Genomic DNA, 17251 nt, shown 5'->3' on the forward strand with positions numbered 1-17251 from the left:
TGAAGGAATCCTTGTGTTCTATTATTGAGTTATTAAATATTGTTTATCTGAGGTAAGAGAGAGTGTTTTATATTCAATGTCAAGCATCTTTCAATGTCAACGAAGACGAACAAAAATGTATTGTACATCTACATTCTACTGAATAATAACATTGTGTATGTTGAATTAAGAGAGGGGAAATCTACTCCTCAGCTGTAACGATTTCACCCCATCTACAAATATGAAGTGACAAGTGGAGAAAATAAAGTAAGTTTTCCTCAGTAATTGTTTACATTCGTGACGTGTACGAGTTTTAATTATTACAGATGTAGAATCTTAATTTGAGCCAGGACAAAATTCTGCAGCAACAGGAAATGTGATGTATTATGTGGATTATAATTAATGGCCATTTTTGTATGGGTTAATGCATTTTTCATTAGGGAAAATCAAGTCTGAAATTTCAAAGTGGAAATTACAAACTTTAGAAGCCCTTTTAGAACAGGAAAATTCTCAGCAACAAAGGTGATCAAATTAAGATCCTACATCTGTACATGTCATTATTATTCTTCTGTTACATATAATGCTCTTATTATTGCTGTTACTGCTGTATTATTGAATATACATATTTGCTTTGCTCTTTCTTTATAACGGCTAACTTTTAAGCTCAAAAATAGGTTAGGTCATATCAAGCACCGTGTCAGATAGATTTTCAGCATCAGTATTTAGTACTTCTATAACAATGTCTCAGCAATATTTCTCAAAGTTCATTCAGACTGCTTGTTTTCAGTTGCTTTGGCACTCAAGTAGCAAAAACAAATTATCTCAGCAGGTCATCAATCTATCCATCTATTCATTCATCTGTCCATCTATCCGTACTGTACATTCATCTGTCTGTCTATCTATTTGTTCATCTGTAGACATTCTGTCTTTTATAGCCTGTTCATCAATCTTCCGTTTCTCTCTGATACAATACTACTGATGCATTTCAGTCCTTACCAACCAGATCAGACTGCAGCACATAGAAATAGAGAGCACAGAACAGATGCATAGATCTCTCCTATCTAACTTACCATAGCCTAGCCTACCTATCTCCCTGCTAGAGGACAGAGTAGCAGGGCCTTTCTCTGCTCTCTGCTGCTGGAAACTATACAAAACATTAGTATACATTAGACAGCTCGTAGGTATAATAACACTTGGGTGTCAATGCCCTTTGTCATATGTATCCCTCTCCCTGTGTCAGTGACAGAGAGACACAGAGAGCAGGGCAAGGCCCCAGAGCTGACCTCAGATCAGCTTCAACAGAGTATTTACACTATTTACACTGCACTACCACATATAGGGCCGACACAGAGCCTATTACTAGCCTGGTCCCAGATCAGTATGTGCTCTAGCGAACTTCTCTCACCATAGTTGCCATGCCAATAGTCAAAGTACCTGATATAAGTGGATCAGTGGCAGAGATGGGCTCTCTGGAGACACATAGAAAATCATATGGCATGACAACAATAGTTAGAGGAGTTGACTAAAGCACATATACAGATCTGGAACCAGGCTAGGCTATGGTCATCACTAGTTTACACAAGCACAAAGTCATAAACCCTTCCTATTTCTACAATTTATCTTCTTAAAATCTGACCCTAAACTTAACCACACTGCTAAAGCTTCTGCCTAACCCTAACCTTAAATTAAGACCAAAAAGCACATTTTTATTTTAATGACATTTTACGATATAGCCTATTTTGACTTTGTGGCTATGTTATCTAGTGGAAACCCTAGGCTACGGCTGCATTCTAAAACAAAAATCTCTGCTCTCTCTCTCTCCCCCCTCTCTCCTCTTGTTGACTCTGGTTACAGTCTCCTATTTACTTTACTCGACACAGTAAAATGGTATTACATTATAATTACAATAAAACGACTTTTGGGGTTCTTTGGGATTCAGTGAAACAAGCACCACTATGTAACATTTAGTACCAGGTAGTTACCAATTGTGTTGAAGAAAGAATAAAATGTTACACAATGTTATCCAATAATTCCTTAGTAAATAGCAGGTAAGTGAAACAGGACGGTAAAATAATGTTACCTTGGCACCCTGTCTGGTGTCAACAAAAGGGCAGAGAATCGAGCAGGCTTTTGTTTCAAAATGTGACTCATGAGTTCAGAATCACACACAGGGGATATCAGTGACGCCATCGGAGTGACTGCATCTTAGAGTTTAGTTTACTACTTGACTTTTTCTAGTTTTCATTGATACATATGAATGAAGTGTAGATGACTTGATAAAATGAGTGATTTGATATTATTTTAGTCTGTTTGAATAACTATGATACAGTACAGTATATTTCTGTTTTGTTGCTAATAAAGTGATACATCTGGAGTTTTTGTCTCTTGCCAACTGGGCTTTGCTTTGTTTAAGGGTGCGTTCGTACATTTTCTCTGGCCATCTACTCCGATTTCAAAGCACTCTCATCTGAGTGTAACAGAGCGCAGAATAACTGATGACTTTACTAGCGCTCAACACCCGTTGAATAGGGCCGGTGTCAGTAAACATCGGCAAAAAGCTTAATTAAATTGTTGCCAGCATCACAGTTAGAGTCACCAACACGCTAGATAACATGTAAACAACCTAACCAACTCTGCTAGGGAGAGTAAAATGGTCAGAGTGAGGTGTTCTCTCATTTGTGTCTGGAAGTAGCTAGCAAGCTAGCCAACGTTAGTCTGTTAGCTTGGGTGCTTGACTGCCGTTGTGAGGTCAGAACGCTCGGATAAACCCTACTCCTCGGCCAGAGCGTCCAGCGTGCGCTCGGGAACGCTCCAAGAGCGAAACACTCTGAATTTACGAACGGACAATCTGACAACGCTTTGAATTACGAACGCCCAGAGCGCACTCTGGCACTCCAGTGAATTTACGAACACATCCTAAGGCTTATATTTACTGTGTTATACTTCTAGGTGAGTTTGACTGAGTCTGAAAACAACCCTCATAATGTAGCAACAGGACAGCACACTGTTAGAATGATCTGCTATGCTAGCCTGACATGAATGTATTGGTGTGTGTTGGTGTGTGTGCGGTGTGTTTATCATTATGGCTGTGTGGAAATGGATCATGCTATAGGGGAGTTATTACCATGGTTCTCTGTAGTACCAACAACTACCTACCTTAAGAGTACACGCTAGCCTACAATTCATATGAGTTCATTCAAATATTGCTCATACTTTTCTATGAGGTATTCTCAATTCAAGTGGTGTATTTCAATCCATTACCTTGTTACCTTTGCTCTGCTAAACAGTGGAGTCTTATGTACAGACGTCCATGGTGCTAGTAATACCACTTCCCAGTAGAGGGGACTAAAAGCTGTTGGAAACACACAACACTACACCGTCGCTAAAACAGATAGATCTGACACTTTCCTATATTGAAGCTTGTGAATGAAGATGGCATGAAGAAAATTAAAAATAGACAAATAAGCATCTAGTGGTTAGAATGTAAACATGGCGTTGCTATAGTGACGGCGGAGTGTTGAGTGGTGCTGTGGTTGGATGGAATGAAGGTCATGTGATGGAGGTGGTCTTGATAGGTCATGATCTGGGAGGAGAGTTGGAGAGAGGTGGTGACGCTGTTGTCCCTTCCTTCTCTGCCTGGTCAACGCTCTCTTCACCAGCCACAGCCACAGGAGAGCCAGGCTTACTATAAAAGAGAGCGAGCAGGAGATTGAGAGAAAGAAAGAGAAAGAGCGAGAGAGAGAAAGAAGATCATTTTTGGGGGAATGCATCATTTAGACAATAACAGGTATACAGTAGGCACAAGAATGCGTTTAGAACTTGGTCAAAGAAAATTTACGGATTACTGTAAACTACTGTAAGTCATTAAAAGTAAGCCAAAGAGAAATCGTGAGAGAGAAGTGAATGCCGGTGGCAGAGAGTGAGTGTACCTGTCCCCACTCTGGGTGATGAGTCTCCTGCAGGTCTCCATCTGTACATCCAGGCCTCTCTTCATAGAACACATCTCCATGTATTCATGTAGGTGACGGTTCATATCACTCTTAGCTGTAGCCAAGTCATACTGGGGAGAAACACATCACTCTTAGCTGTAGCCAAGTCATACTGGGGAGAAACACATCACTCTTAGCTGTAGCCAAGTCATACTGGGGAGAAACACATCACTCTTAGCTGTAGCCAAGTCATACTGGGGAGAAACACATCACTCTTAGCTGTAGCCAAGTCATACTGGGGAGAAACACATCACTCTTAGCTGTAGCCAAGTCATACTGGGGAGAAACACATCACTCTTAGCTGTAGCCAAGTCATACTGGGGAGAAACACATCACTCTTAGCTGTAGCCGAGTCATACTGGGGAGAAACACATCACTCTTAGCTGTAGCCAAGTCATACTGGGGAGAAACACATCACTCTTAGCTGTAGCCGAGTCATACTGGGGAGAAACACATCACTCTTAGCTGTAGCCGAGTCATACTGGGGAGAAACACATCACTCTTAGCTGTAGCCAAGTCATACTGGGGAGAAACACATCACTCTTAGCTGTAGCTGAGTCATACTGGGGAGAAACACATCACTCTTAGCTGTAGCTGAGTCATACTGGGGAGAAACACATCACTCTTAGCTGTAGCCAAGTCATACTGGGGAGAAACACATCACTCTTAGCTGTAGCCGAGTCATACTGGGGAGAAACACATCACTCTTAGCTGTAGCCGAGTCATACTGGGGAGAAACACATCACTCTTAGCTGTAGCCGAGTCATACTGGGGAGAAACACATCACTCTTAGCTGTAGCCGAGTCATACTGGGGAGAAACACATCACTCTTAGCTGTAGCCAAGTCATACTGGGGAGAAACACATCACTCTTAGCTGTAGCTGAGTCATACTGGGGAGAAACACATCACTCTTAGCTGTAGCTGAGTCATACTGGGGAGAAACACATGGTCAAACACTAACATAGCCCTAGACACACTGTCTCACACCCCCCACCTCAATCTGGTCGATGGTCTCTTGGTATTCTTTCTCCCTGGATTTGAATAAGTCCTCAGTGTCGTTAATCACCTTCTCCAGACACTGGTCTTCCTGCTGAGAGGGAAGGAGGAAGAGAGAGAGAGAGAGGGAAGGAGATGGAGAGAGAGATGGAGAGAGGGGGAGACGGGGAGACGGAGAGAGGGGGGAGACGGAGAGATGGAAGGAGACGGAGAGATGGGGGAGACGGAGAGAGGGGGGAGACGGAGAGAGGGGGGAGACGGAGAGATGGAAGGAGACGGAGAGATGGGGGAGACGGAGAGAGGGGGAGACACGGAGAGATGGAAGGAGACGGAGAGATGGGGGAGACGGAGAGATGGGGGAGATGGAGAGATGGGGGAGACGGAGAGAGGGGGAGACGGAGAGAGGGGAGACAGAGAGAGGGGGAGACGGAAGGAGACGGAGAGATGGAAGGAGACGGAGAGATGGGGAGACGGAGAGAGGGGAGACGGAGAGAGGGGGAGACGGAGAGAGGGGGAGACGGAAGGAGACGGAGAGAGGGGGAGACGGAGAGAGGGGGAGAAGGAGAAATGGGGGAGACGGAGAGAGGGGGAGACGGAGAGAGGGGGAGACGGAGCGAGGGGGAGACGGAGCGAGGGGGAGACGGAAGGAGACGGAGAGATGGAAGGAGACGGAGAAATGGGGGAGACGGAGAGAGGGGGAGATGGAGAGAGGGGGGAGACGGAGAGAGGGGGGAGATGGAGAGAGGGGGGAGATGGAGAGAGGGGGAGATGGAGAGAGGGGGAGACGGAGAGAGGGGGAGACGGAGAGAGGGGGAGATGGAGAGAGGGGGAGACGGAGAGAGGGGGAGACGGAGAGAGGGGGAGACGGAGAGAGGGGGAGACGGAGAGAGGGGGAGATGGAGAGAGGGGGAGATGGGAAGAAAAATAAATGGAAGTGATAAATTAAAGAGTACGGTGATAGAATGATAGAGAGAGGAGAAAGATTGTGGTTGTTTATGAAGACGTGTCTGTGTGTGTGAGTATTGGTTGTTTATGAAGACGTGTCTGTCTGTGTGAGTATTGGTTGTTTATGAAGACGTGTCTGTCTGTGTGAGTATTGGTTGTTTATGAAGACGTGTCTGTCTGTGTGAGTATTGGTTGTTTATGAAGACGTGTCTGTCTGTGTGAGTATTGCTTGTTTACGAAGACGTGTCTGTGTGTGTGAGTATTGGTTGTATATGAAGACGTGTCTGTGTGTGTGAGTATTGGTTGTTTATGAAGACGTGTCTGTGTGTGTGAGTATTGGTTGTTTATGAAGACGTGTCTGTCTGTGTGAGTATTGGTTGTTTATGAAGACGTGTCTGTGTGAGTATTGGTTGTTTATGAAGACGTGTCTGTCTGTGTGAGTATTGGTTGTTTATGAAGACGTGTCTGTCTGTGTGAGTATTGGTTGTTTATGAAGACGTGTCTGTCTGTGTGAGTATTGGTTGTATATGAAGACGTGTCTGTGTGTGTGAGTATTGGTTGTTTATGAAGACGTGTCTGTCTGTGTGAGTATTGGTTGTTTATGAAGACGTGTCTGTCTGTGTGAGTATTGGTTGTTTATGAAGACGTGTCTGTCTGTGTGAGTATTGGTTGTTTATGAAGACGTGTCTGTCTGTGTGAGTATTGGTTGTTTATGAAGACGTGTCTGTGTGAGTATTGGTTGTATATGAAGACGTGTCTGTGTGTGTGAGTATTGGTTGTTTATGAAGACGTGTCTGTGTGTGTGAGTATTGGTTGTTTATGAAGACGTGTCTGTCTGTGTGAGTATTGGTTGTTTATGAAGACGTGTCTGTCTGTGTGAGTATTGGTTGTTTATGAAGACGTGTCTGTCTGTGTGAGTATTGGTTGTTTATGAAGACGTGTCTGTCTGTGTGAGTATTGGTTGTTTATGAAGACGTGTCTGTCTGTGTGAGTATTGGTTGTTTATGAAGACGTGTCTGTGTGTGTGAGTATTGGTTGTTTATGAAGACGTGTCTGTCTGTGTGAGTATTGGTTGTTTATGAAGACGTGTCTGTCTGTGTGAGTATTGGTTGTTTATGAAGACGTGTCTGTGTGAGTATTGGTTGTATATGAAGACGTGTCTGTGTGTGTGAGTATTGCTTGTTTATGAAGACGTGTCTGTGTGTGTGAGTATTGGTTGTTTATGAAGACGTGTCTGTCTGTGTGAGTATTGGTTGTTTATGAAGACGTGTCTGTCTGTGTGAGTACTGACCAGACAGTACAACACAGTAGTGTTACACCTGGTACACCTCATGACCAGACAGTACAACACAGTAGTGTTACACATAGCTGAGGTAATCTACTGATGTAATCAGTTAATTAAATTACACTGAGTAAGGCCTTTTTATTTACCTCAGAGTGACAAGACACTGTTAAAAATGTTTCTTCTGACTGGTAAATGGAAAACAGATACTAACTAGTGTGTGTGTGTGTCAGTGTGTGTCAGTGTGTGTGCGTGTGTGTGTGTGTGTGCGTGTGTGTCAGTGTGCAGACACAAGCCTCCAGGCATGCAGTCATTAGTGAAAAGCTTTTTGGAGTGTGTGAGTGTGTTGGGGGAACATTTTTTTTGTTTTTTTAAATCGCCTGATAAAATATATTTCCCAGAGGAGTGAAGGTCAGTGCCCTGGGACAGTTTAAACCACTAGCACCACTGAAATCAGACAGCCAGGCCCAATGCCTGTGAGCAATAAACCCTGTTTTCAGCAGGCCATTAGCCCATCCCTCACCCGACTCATCTGTCTAGCTCTATTCAAAACCATTTCCTGGAAAATACAATTGACAATGCTATAAACTGAGTAACTGCGAATACAGAAACAACTGATAAATGTCTATGGGCTGTTGTGTAACCTCTGCAAAAAGATATCCGTACTACTTGGACAAAGGCATTGCACTAAGTTATCAATTTATACTTATGAGAAGTTGAAGGTACTGCTTCCATAGTTCTAACATCAGTTAACCCCATAGAGTTACTATGGAATACCTAAACATCAACATTCTAAAGCGCTCCATACCTCTCCTGGCTGGTGGGTGGTCTCCGGAGCCAGAGTGCATCCTGGGAAGTCCTCCCACAGCAGCAGAGTCTCCTCTGTCTCCTCCCAGGCCAAGCTGTCACAGTCATCTTCAAACTCACACTCCCGCCTGCAACACACACACGTTTGTTTATTAAAGTTTGTTTGGCCTCTGGAGAAACTGCACATGGAAGATTCCTTCTTATCAGTCTAATACCTTTACTATGGTAGAGTATAGACTGTGTAGAAGCTGGTTGTACCTGTAGAAGCCAGATAAGAGAAACTACACATGTAACAAACACCAGTCCTGTAATGTTACTCACAGCTGGTTGAGCATCCTCTGCATTTCCTCGTTGATCTGACTGGCTGACGAGCCACAGAGCTCCTCCTCTCTGGGCAGGCCCCCATCGCTCTCCGAGGTGCTGATAGTCTCATCACCCTCGCTACTGTTGACGGACAGCGGGGTCTGTTTCCGGGGGCGACAGTTGATGGCAGACTGGGTGTTAGGGACCTAGGAGTGGAAAGAGAGACTTAGACAGACACAGACAGACTGACACAGACAGACACCGTCAGAGACAGACAGACACCGTCAGACAGAAAGACAGACAGACTACCTGATACATCTGGATGACATCCTCACAGTTCCTCTGCTGGGCCACGTCACACAGGCGAGCCGTGATGTCGATGCGTCTACAGATGTCCATGTCCACCTTCATGGCCTTCTCCTGGATCTTACTGTCCAGATCAGACATGTTCTACACAGAAAGAGAGATTGTTACGGTCTCCTAGTAACAGTAATCATCCTAACCAGACCAGGAGTGATCTCTGTGTAGAGTGTGAGAAACAGACTAGGGGACCCAGTGGGACAGGAGAATGAACCAGACAATATTGAGAGTGAAAAGGGTCATCGATGAGCAGATGATTTGTGTGCAGTCAGATCAGGACAGTATGAGGCTGTGTGTGTATATAGGGAGAAAGATGTATACCAGTTGTTGATGATGGTTCTGTTAGGTGTGTATGGCAACATGAGATGGCGCCGATAGAGATGGCAGCTTCGCTTCAAGTCCTTAGGAAACTGCAGTATTTAGTTTTTTTATGCATTATTTCTTAGTGTTAGCCCAGAAAACCTTAAGTGTTATTACATACAGCTGGGAAGAACTATTGGATATCAGAGAGACATCAACTTACCAGCACAACCAGCACTACAACCAGGAATATGACTTTCCCAAAGCGGATCCTTTGTCTGCAACTCCCAGGGCATTTGAACTGATTCCAGAGGCCAACCCAAAACAACGCCGTCGGAGGAAAGGGTGCCGGAGCGGTCTTCTAGTGAGGCTTCGGATACGCGCATACCACCCACAGCTTCCAAGTATATTACTCGCTAACGTCTAGTCCCTAGTTAACAAAGTCGACGAAATTAGGGCAAGAGTTGCTTTCCAAAGAGATATCCGGGATTGTAACATACTCTGTTTCACGGAGTCCGTACAGCCACAGCCAACGGGATTTTCAGTGCATCGCGCCGACAGGAACAAACATCTCTCTGATAAGAAGAAGGGCGGGGTGTATGTTTCATGATTAACGACTCATGGTGTAATTGTAAGAACATACAAGTTCTTTTGTTCACCTGACCTAGAATTCCTCACAATCAAATGCAGACCCTATTATCTCGCAAGAGAACTCTCCTTGGTTATCGTCACAGCCATGTATATCCCCCTGCAAGCGGATACCAAGACGGTCATCAAGGAACTTCACTGGACTTCATGCAAACTGGAAAGCATATATCCTGAGGCTGCATTTATTGTAGCTGGGGATTTTAACAAAGCTAATCTGAGAACAAGGCTACCTAAATTCTATCAGTATATCGATTGCAGTACAGGAGCGAGTAACACACTCGACCACTGCTACTCTAACTTCTGCGATGCATACAAGGCCCTCCCCCGCCCTCCTTTTGGCAAATCTGACCATGACTGCATCTTGTTACTCCCCTCCTATAGTCAGAAACTAAAACAGGAAGCGCCCGTGCATAGGTCTATCCAACGCTGGTCTGACCAATTGTATTCCACGCTTCAAGATTGCTTCGATCACATGGACTGGGATATGTTCCGGGTAGCCTCAGACAATAACATTGACATATACACTGATTCGGTGAGCGAGTTTATAAGGAAGTGTATCCGTGTAACCACTGTGACTAAAACTTTCCCTAACCAGACACCATGGATTGATCGCAGCAGTCGCTCAAAACTGAAAGCACGTACCACCGCATTTAACCATGGCAAGGCGACTGGAAACATGTCCAAATACAAACAGTGTAGCTATTCCCGCCGTAAGGCAATCAAATAAGCAAAGCGTCAGTATAGAGACAAAGTGGAGTCGCAATTCAACGGCTCAAACATGAGACGTATGTGGCAGGGTCTACAGACAATCAGGGATTACAAAAAGAAAACCATTCCCGTCACGGACATAGACGTCTCGCTCCCAGACAAATTCAAACAACTTCTTTGCGCGTTTTGAGGACAATAAAGTGCCACCAACACAGCCCACTACCAAAGACTGTGGGCTCTCCTTCTCCGTGGCCAACGTGAGTAAAACACTTAAACCTGTTAACCCTCGCAAGGCTTCCGGCCCAGACGGCATCCCTAGCCGCGTCCTCAGAGCATGCACAGACCAGCTGGCTGGTGTGTTTACGGACATATTCAATCAATCCCTATCCGTCTGCTGTCCCCACATGCTTCAAGATGTCCACCATTGTTCCTGTACCCAATAAGGCAAAGGTAACTGAACTAAATGACTATCGCCCGGTAGCACTCACTTCTGTCATCATGAAGTGCTTTGAGAGACTAGTCAAGGATCATATCACCTCCAACCTACCTGTCACCCTAGACCCACTCCAATTTGCTTACCGCCGCAATAGGCCCACAGACGATGCAATCGCCATCACACTGCCCTATCCCATCTGGACAAGAGGAATAGCTACGTAAGAATGATGTTCATTGACTACAGCTCAGCATTCAGCACCATAGTACCCTCCAAACTCATCATTAAGCTTGAGACCCTGGGTCTCGACCCCGCCCTGTGCAACTGGGTCCTGGACTTCCTGACGGGCCGCCACCAGGTGGTGAAGGTAGGAAACAACATCTCCACTCCGCTGATCCTCAACACTGGGGCCCCACACGGGTGCGTTCTTAGCCCTCTCCTGTACTCCTTGTTCACCCATGACTGCGTGACCATGCACGCCTCCAGCTCAATTATCAAGTTTGCAGACGACACTACAGTAGTAGGCTTGATTACCAACAACGACGAGACGGCCTACAGGGAGGAGGTGAGGGCCCTCGGAATGTGGTGTCAGGAAAATAACCTCTCACTCAATGTCAGCAAAACAAAAGAGAGGATTGTGGACTTGAGGAAACAGCAAAGGGAGCACCCCCCTATCCACATCGACGGGACAGTAGTGGAGAAGGTGGAAAGTGAAGGTCCTCGGTGTATATATCACCGACAAACTGAAATGGTCCACGCACACAGACAGTATGGTGAAGAAGGCGCAATATCGCCTCTTCAACCTCAGGAGGCTGAAAAAATGTTGGCTTGTAACCGAAAACCCTCAATAACTTTTACAGGTGCACAATTGAGAGCATCCTGTCGGGCTGTATCACCGCCTGTAACACTAACTGCACCACCCACAACCGCAGGGCTCTCCAGTGGGAGGTGCGGTCTGCACACCGCATCACCGGGGGCAAACTACCTGCCCTCCAGGACACCTACAACACCCGATGTCACAGGAAGGCAAAAAGATCAAGGACAACAACCACCCGAGCCACTGCCTGTTCACCCCGCTTCCATCCAGAAGGCGAGGTCAGTACAGGTGCATCAAATCTGGGACAGAGAGATTGAAAAAGAGCTTCTATCTCAAGGCCATCCGATTGTTAAACAGCCACCACTAGCACAGAGAGGGGGCTGCCTACCTACAGACTTGATATCATTGGCCACTTTAATAAATGGAACACTAGTCACTTTAATAATGCCACTTTAAGAATGTTTACATATCTGGCATTACGTATCACATATGTATATACTGTATCCTTCACTATCTATTCTTCACTATCTGTTGCATCTTAGCCGCTCTGTCACTGCTCATCCATATATTTTATACTTATATATTCTCATCTCATTCCTTTACTAGATTGTGTGTATTAGGTTTTGTTGTGGAATTTGTTAGATATTACCTGTTAGATACTGCTGCACTGTCAGATCTAGAAGCATAAGCATTTCACTACACTCGCAATAACATCTGCTAACCATGTGTATGTGACCAATACAATTGGATTGGATAAGAGAAGGTGCATATTGAGAGGAACTTTGTGGATGTAGACTCACGTTGCTCATGAGGCCTTTGAAGAGCACCAGTTCAGCCTTCAGCTGCTGCACTCTGACAGCCAACTCATCCTGACAGCCCTCACTCTCCTGGAGGTCCTACAAACAAAACACACACATAATCATGAGATGCATGTCCATGCACACAGGTACACGCAGACACACAAACGCACGCAGGCCTGCACGAACACACACACAACCCCACCACTCACACACATCCTGCAAACCAGCTCAGCCCCTACTTTCTGGAAAAGGCCAAATTATAAACTCAGCAACAACAAAAAAACAGCCTCTCACTGTCAACTGCGTTTATTTACAGCAAACTTTACATGTGTAAATATTTGTATGAACATAACAAGATTCAACAACTGAGACATAAATAGAACAAGTTCCACAGAAATGTGACTAACAGAAATGGAATAATGTGTCCCTGAACAAAGGGGGGTCAAAATCAAAAGTAACAGTCAGTATCTGGTGTGGCCACCAGCTGCATTAAGTACTGCAGTGCATCTCCTCCTCATGGACTGCACCAGATTTGCCTGTTCTTGCTGTGAGATGTTACCCCACTCTTCCACCAAGGCACATACAAGTTCCCTGACATTTCTGGGGGGAAATGTCCCTATCCCTCACCCACCAATCCAACAGGTCCAAGACGTGCTCAATGGGATTGAGATCCGGGCTCTTTGCTGGCCATGGCAGAACACTGACATTCCTGTCTTGCAGGAATTCACGTGCAGAACGAGCACTATGGCTGGTGGCATTGTCATGCTGGAGGGTCATGTCAGGATGAGCCTGCAGGAAGGGTACCACATGAGGGAGGAGGATGTCTTCTCTGTAACGCACAGCGTTGAGATTGCCTGCAAAGACAACAAGCTCAGTCCAATGATGCTGTGACACACCGCCCCAGACCATGATGGACCCTCCACCTCCAAATGGATCCCGCTCCAGAGTACAGGCCTCGGTGTAATGCTTATTCCTTCGACGATAAACGCGAATCCGACCATCACCCCTGGTGAGACAAAACCACAACTCGTCAGTGAAGAGTACTTTTTGCCAGGCATGTCTGGTCCAGCGACAGTGGGTTTGTGCCCATAGGCGACATTGTTGCCAAAGATGTCTGGTGAGGACCTACCTTACAACAGGCCTACAAGCCCTCAGTCCTGTGACCTTAATTGCCTACCGTCTGTAAGCTGTTAGTGTCTTAACGACCGTTTCATGTTCATTAATTGTGTATGGTTCATTGAACAAGCATGGAAAACAGCGTCTAAACCCTTTACAATTAAGATCTGTGAAGTTATTTGGATTTTTACTAATTATCATTGAAAGACAGGGTCCTGTAAAAGGGACGTTTCTTTTTTTGCTGAGTTTATATTGAGCATCTCAGGGTAGGGCCAAACAGTAATACATTCTATATTGACCAACTCAGGGTAGGGCCAAACAGTAAAACATTCTATATTGACCAACTCAGGGTAGGGCCAAACAGTAATACATTCTATATCGACCCACTCAGGGTAGGGCCAAACAGTAAAACATTCTATAATGACCATCTCAGGGTAGGGACAAACAGTAAAACATTATACACTGCTCAAAAAAATTAAGGGAACACTTAAACAACACAATGTAACTCCAAGTCAATCACACTTCTGTGAAATCAAACTGTCCACTTAGGAAGCAACACTGATTGACAATAAATGTCACATGCTGTTGTGCAAATGGAATAGACAACAGGTGGAAATTATAGGCAATTAGCAAGACACCCCCAATAAAGGAGTGGTTCTGCAGGTGGGGACCACAGACCACTTCTCAGTTCCTATGCTTCCTGGCTGATGTTTTGGTCACTTTTGAATGCTGGCGGTGCTTTCACTCTAGTGGTAGCATGAGACGGAGTCTACAACCCACACAAGTGGCTCAGGTAGTGCAGCTCATCCAGGATGGCACATCAATGCGAGCTGTGGCAAGAAGGTTTGCTGTGTCTGTCAGCATAGTGTCCAGAGCATGGAGGTGCTACCAGGAGACAGGCCAGTACATCAGGAGACGTGGAGGAGGCCGTAGGAGGGCAACAACCCAGCAGCAGGACCGCTACCTCCGCATTTGTGCAAGGAGGAGCAGGAGAAGCACTGCCAGAGCCCTGCATAATGACCTCCAGCAGGCCACAAATGTGCATGTGTCTGCTCAAACGGTCAGAAACAGACTCCATGAGGGTGGTATGAGGGCCCGACGTCCACAGGTGGGGGTTGTGCTTACAGCCCAACACCGTGCAGGACGTTTGGCATTTGCCAGAGAACACCAAGATTGGCAAATTCACCACTGGTGCCCTGTGCTCTTCACAGATGAAAGCAGGTTCACACTGAGCATGTGACAGACGTGACAGAGTCTGGAGACGCCGTGGAGAACGTTCTGCTGCCTGCAACATCCTCCAGCATGACCGGTTTGGCGGTGGGTCAGTCATGGTGTGGGGTGGCATTTCTTTGGGGGGCCGCACAGCCCTCCATGTGCTCGCCAGAGGTAGCCTGGCTGCCATTAGGTACCGAGATGAGATCCTCAGACCCCTTGTGAGACCATATGCTGGTGCGGTTGGCCCTGGGTTTCTCCTAATGCAAGACAGTGCTAGACCTCATGTGGCTGGAGTGTGTCAGCAGTTCCTGCAAGAGGAAGGCATTGATGCTATGGACTGGCCCGCCCGTTCCCCAGACCTGAATCCAATTGAGCACATCTGGGACATCATGTCTCACTCCATTCACCAACGCCACGTTGCACCACAGACTGTCCAGGAGTTGGCAGATGCTTTAGTCCAGGTCTGGGAGGAGATCCCTCAGGAGACCATCCGCCACCTCATCAGGAGCATGCCCAGGCGTTGTAGGGAGGTCATACAGGCACGTAGAGGCCACACACACTACTGAGCCTCATTTTTACTTGTTTTAAGGACATTACATCAAAGTTGGATCAGCCTGTAGTGTGGTTTTCCACTTTAATTTTGAGTGTGACTCCAAATCCAGACCTCCATGGGTTGATCAATTGGATTTCCATTGATTATTTTTGTGTGATTTTGTTGTCAGCACATTCAACAATGTAAAGAAAACAGTATTTAATAAGATTATTTCTTTCATTCAGATCTAGGATGTGTTGTTTAAGTGTTCCCTTTATTTTTTTGAGCAGTATATATTGACCAACTCAAGGTAGGGAAAAACAGTAAAACATTCTATATTGACCATTTCAGGGTAGGGCCAAACAGTAAAACATTCTATATTGACCATCTCAGGGTAGGGCCAAACAGTAAAACATTCTATATTGACCATCTCAGGGTAGGGCCAAACAGTAAAACATTCTATATTGACCAAGTCAGGGTAGGGCCAAACAGTAAAACATTCTATATTGACCATCTCAGGGTAGGGCCAAACAGTAATACATTCTATATTGACCATCTCAGGGTAGGGCCAAACAGTAAAACATTCTATATTGACCAACTCAGGGTAGGGCCAAACAGTAAAACATTCTATATTGACCATCTCAGGGTAGGGCTAAACAGTAAAACATTCTATATTGACCAACTCAGGGTAGGGCCAAACAGTAAAACATTCTATATTGACCATCTCAGGGTAGGGACAAACAGTAAAACATTCTATATTGACCAACTCAAGGTAAGGAAAAACAGTAAAACATTATATATTGAGCATCTCAGGGTAGGGCCAAACAGTAAAACATTCTATATTGACCAACTCAGGGTAGGGACAAACAGTAATACATTCTATATTGACCAACTCAGGGTAGGGCCAAACAGTAATACATTCTATATTGACCAACTCAGGGTAGGGACAAAACGTAAACATCATATTTTATCTTTATAAATCTTGACTCAAATCGCACTTCAAATCCAAAGTACAACAGTATAATCTGTCCATGATGATTATATATTCTTTACAGTGTAAGGATAGATGTTCTTACCCTAAGTCTTACTACAAATCCAAAGTACAACACACAAACATACAGTACATACACACAGATTATACATTGACAACCCTGCCTACTTAATCTCATGAGTGCCTTGGATTATATTGTTGATCTAATTCTCCCTCTTTTCTCTGAAGTATTTGATTCCGTAAACTACTAGCCATAATATTTTGCAGAACTTCTTCCTGAGATATGTCTTGACATAAAAGTTGATTGTGTCTGTGGTGCAAATGAAATAGGGTAACTTGACTTGACTCATCCCTGAGTGTTTCTTTGTGTAACTCTTGTACATTGTTCTGCATGGATAGTTGAATGTAAAGTGGAACTTTGCTGCATGCCATGTGGTCTCCTGTTGGCTCAACAGAGCCTGTCTAACTGGGTTAGGTAGATGTCCCCTGCAGTTGCATCCTCACACATCCGCACACACAACAAACCTGAGAAACCAGAGCCCCACCTGGCTCAGCTACATATGCTCACCGATGGCAAGATGGCGCCGACAGACATGGCAGCTCTGCTTCTAGCTCCTTAGCAACTTTGCAGTATTTTGGGTTTTTTTTGTGTTATTTTTTACAAACGGAAAGAACTTTTGAATATCATAGTGGTGGTAACTCACCAGCATTACGACCAGGAATAGGACTTTCCCAATTTGGAACCTTTGTTCGTAACCCCCAGGGCATTTGAACTTATCCCAGAGGCTGCTACAAGACGCCGCTGTCGGAGAAGAGTAGACTTCAAGTCTGACTCAGGAGGCGTGCACACCATCTACCGGTTCCGAGGATATTACTCGCTAATGTTTAGTCCCTGGACAATAAAGTATACGAGCTCAGGGCGAGGATCTCCTCCAGAGAGACATCAGGGACTGTAACATACTCTGTTTCACGGAATCAAGGCTCTCTCCGGATATACTGTCCCAGTCAATACAGCCAGCTGGGTTCTCA

The 17251-nt window shown here is 45.2% G+C and overlaps 1 protein-coding gene across 4 annotated transcripts in view; it reads right to left on the reverse strand.

Annotated features, from left to right (window-relative positions):
• Nucleotides 1-549: 549 nt before the first annotated feature.
• LOC106576644 (non-homologous end joining factor IFFO1) overlaps nt 550-17251 on the reverse strand; it is a 33033-nt gene continuing 16331 nt past the window's right edge. Inside the window, exons 3-9 of one of the 4 annotated variants that reach the window (XM_014153895.2) lie at nt 12369-12464; nt 8612-8752; nt 8321-8508; nt 8001-8127; nt 4964-5056; nt 3909-4039; nt 550-3664 (exon numbers count right to left, since the gene is read on the reverse strand). In XM_014153895.2, coding sequence (XP_014009370.1) covers nt 3556-3664; nt 3909-4039; nt 4964-5056; nt 8001-8127; nt 8321-8508; nt 8612-8752; nt 12369-12464 — 885 coding nt within the window. In that variant the 3' untranslated portion in view covers nt 550-3555. Of the gene's footprint in view, nt 3665-3908; nt 4819-4963; nt 5060-8000; nt 8128-8320; nt 8509-8611; nt 8753-12368; nt 12465-17251 lie in introns of those variants that run through there. The other 3 variants (XM_014153890.2, XR_006769966.1, XM_045718757.1) reach the window with 3 other exon arrangements.

This window comes from Salmo salar, chromosome ssa05 (assembly GCF_905237065.1).
Source record: "Salmo salar chromosome ssa05, Ssal_v3.1, whole genome shotgun sequence".
In the NCBI taxonomy this organism is placed as follows: Eukaryota; Metazoa; Chordata; class Actinopteri; order Salmoniformes; family Salmonidae; genus Salmo; species Salmo salar.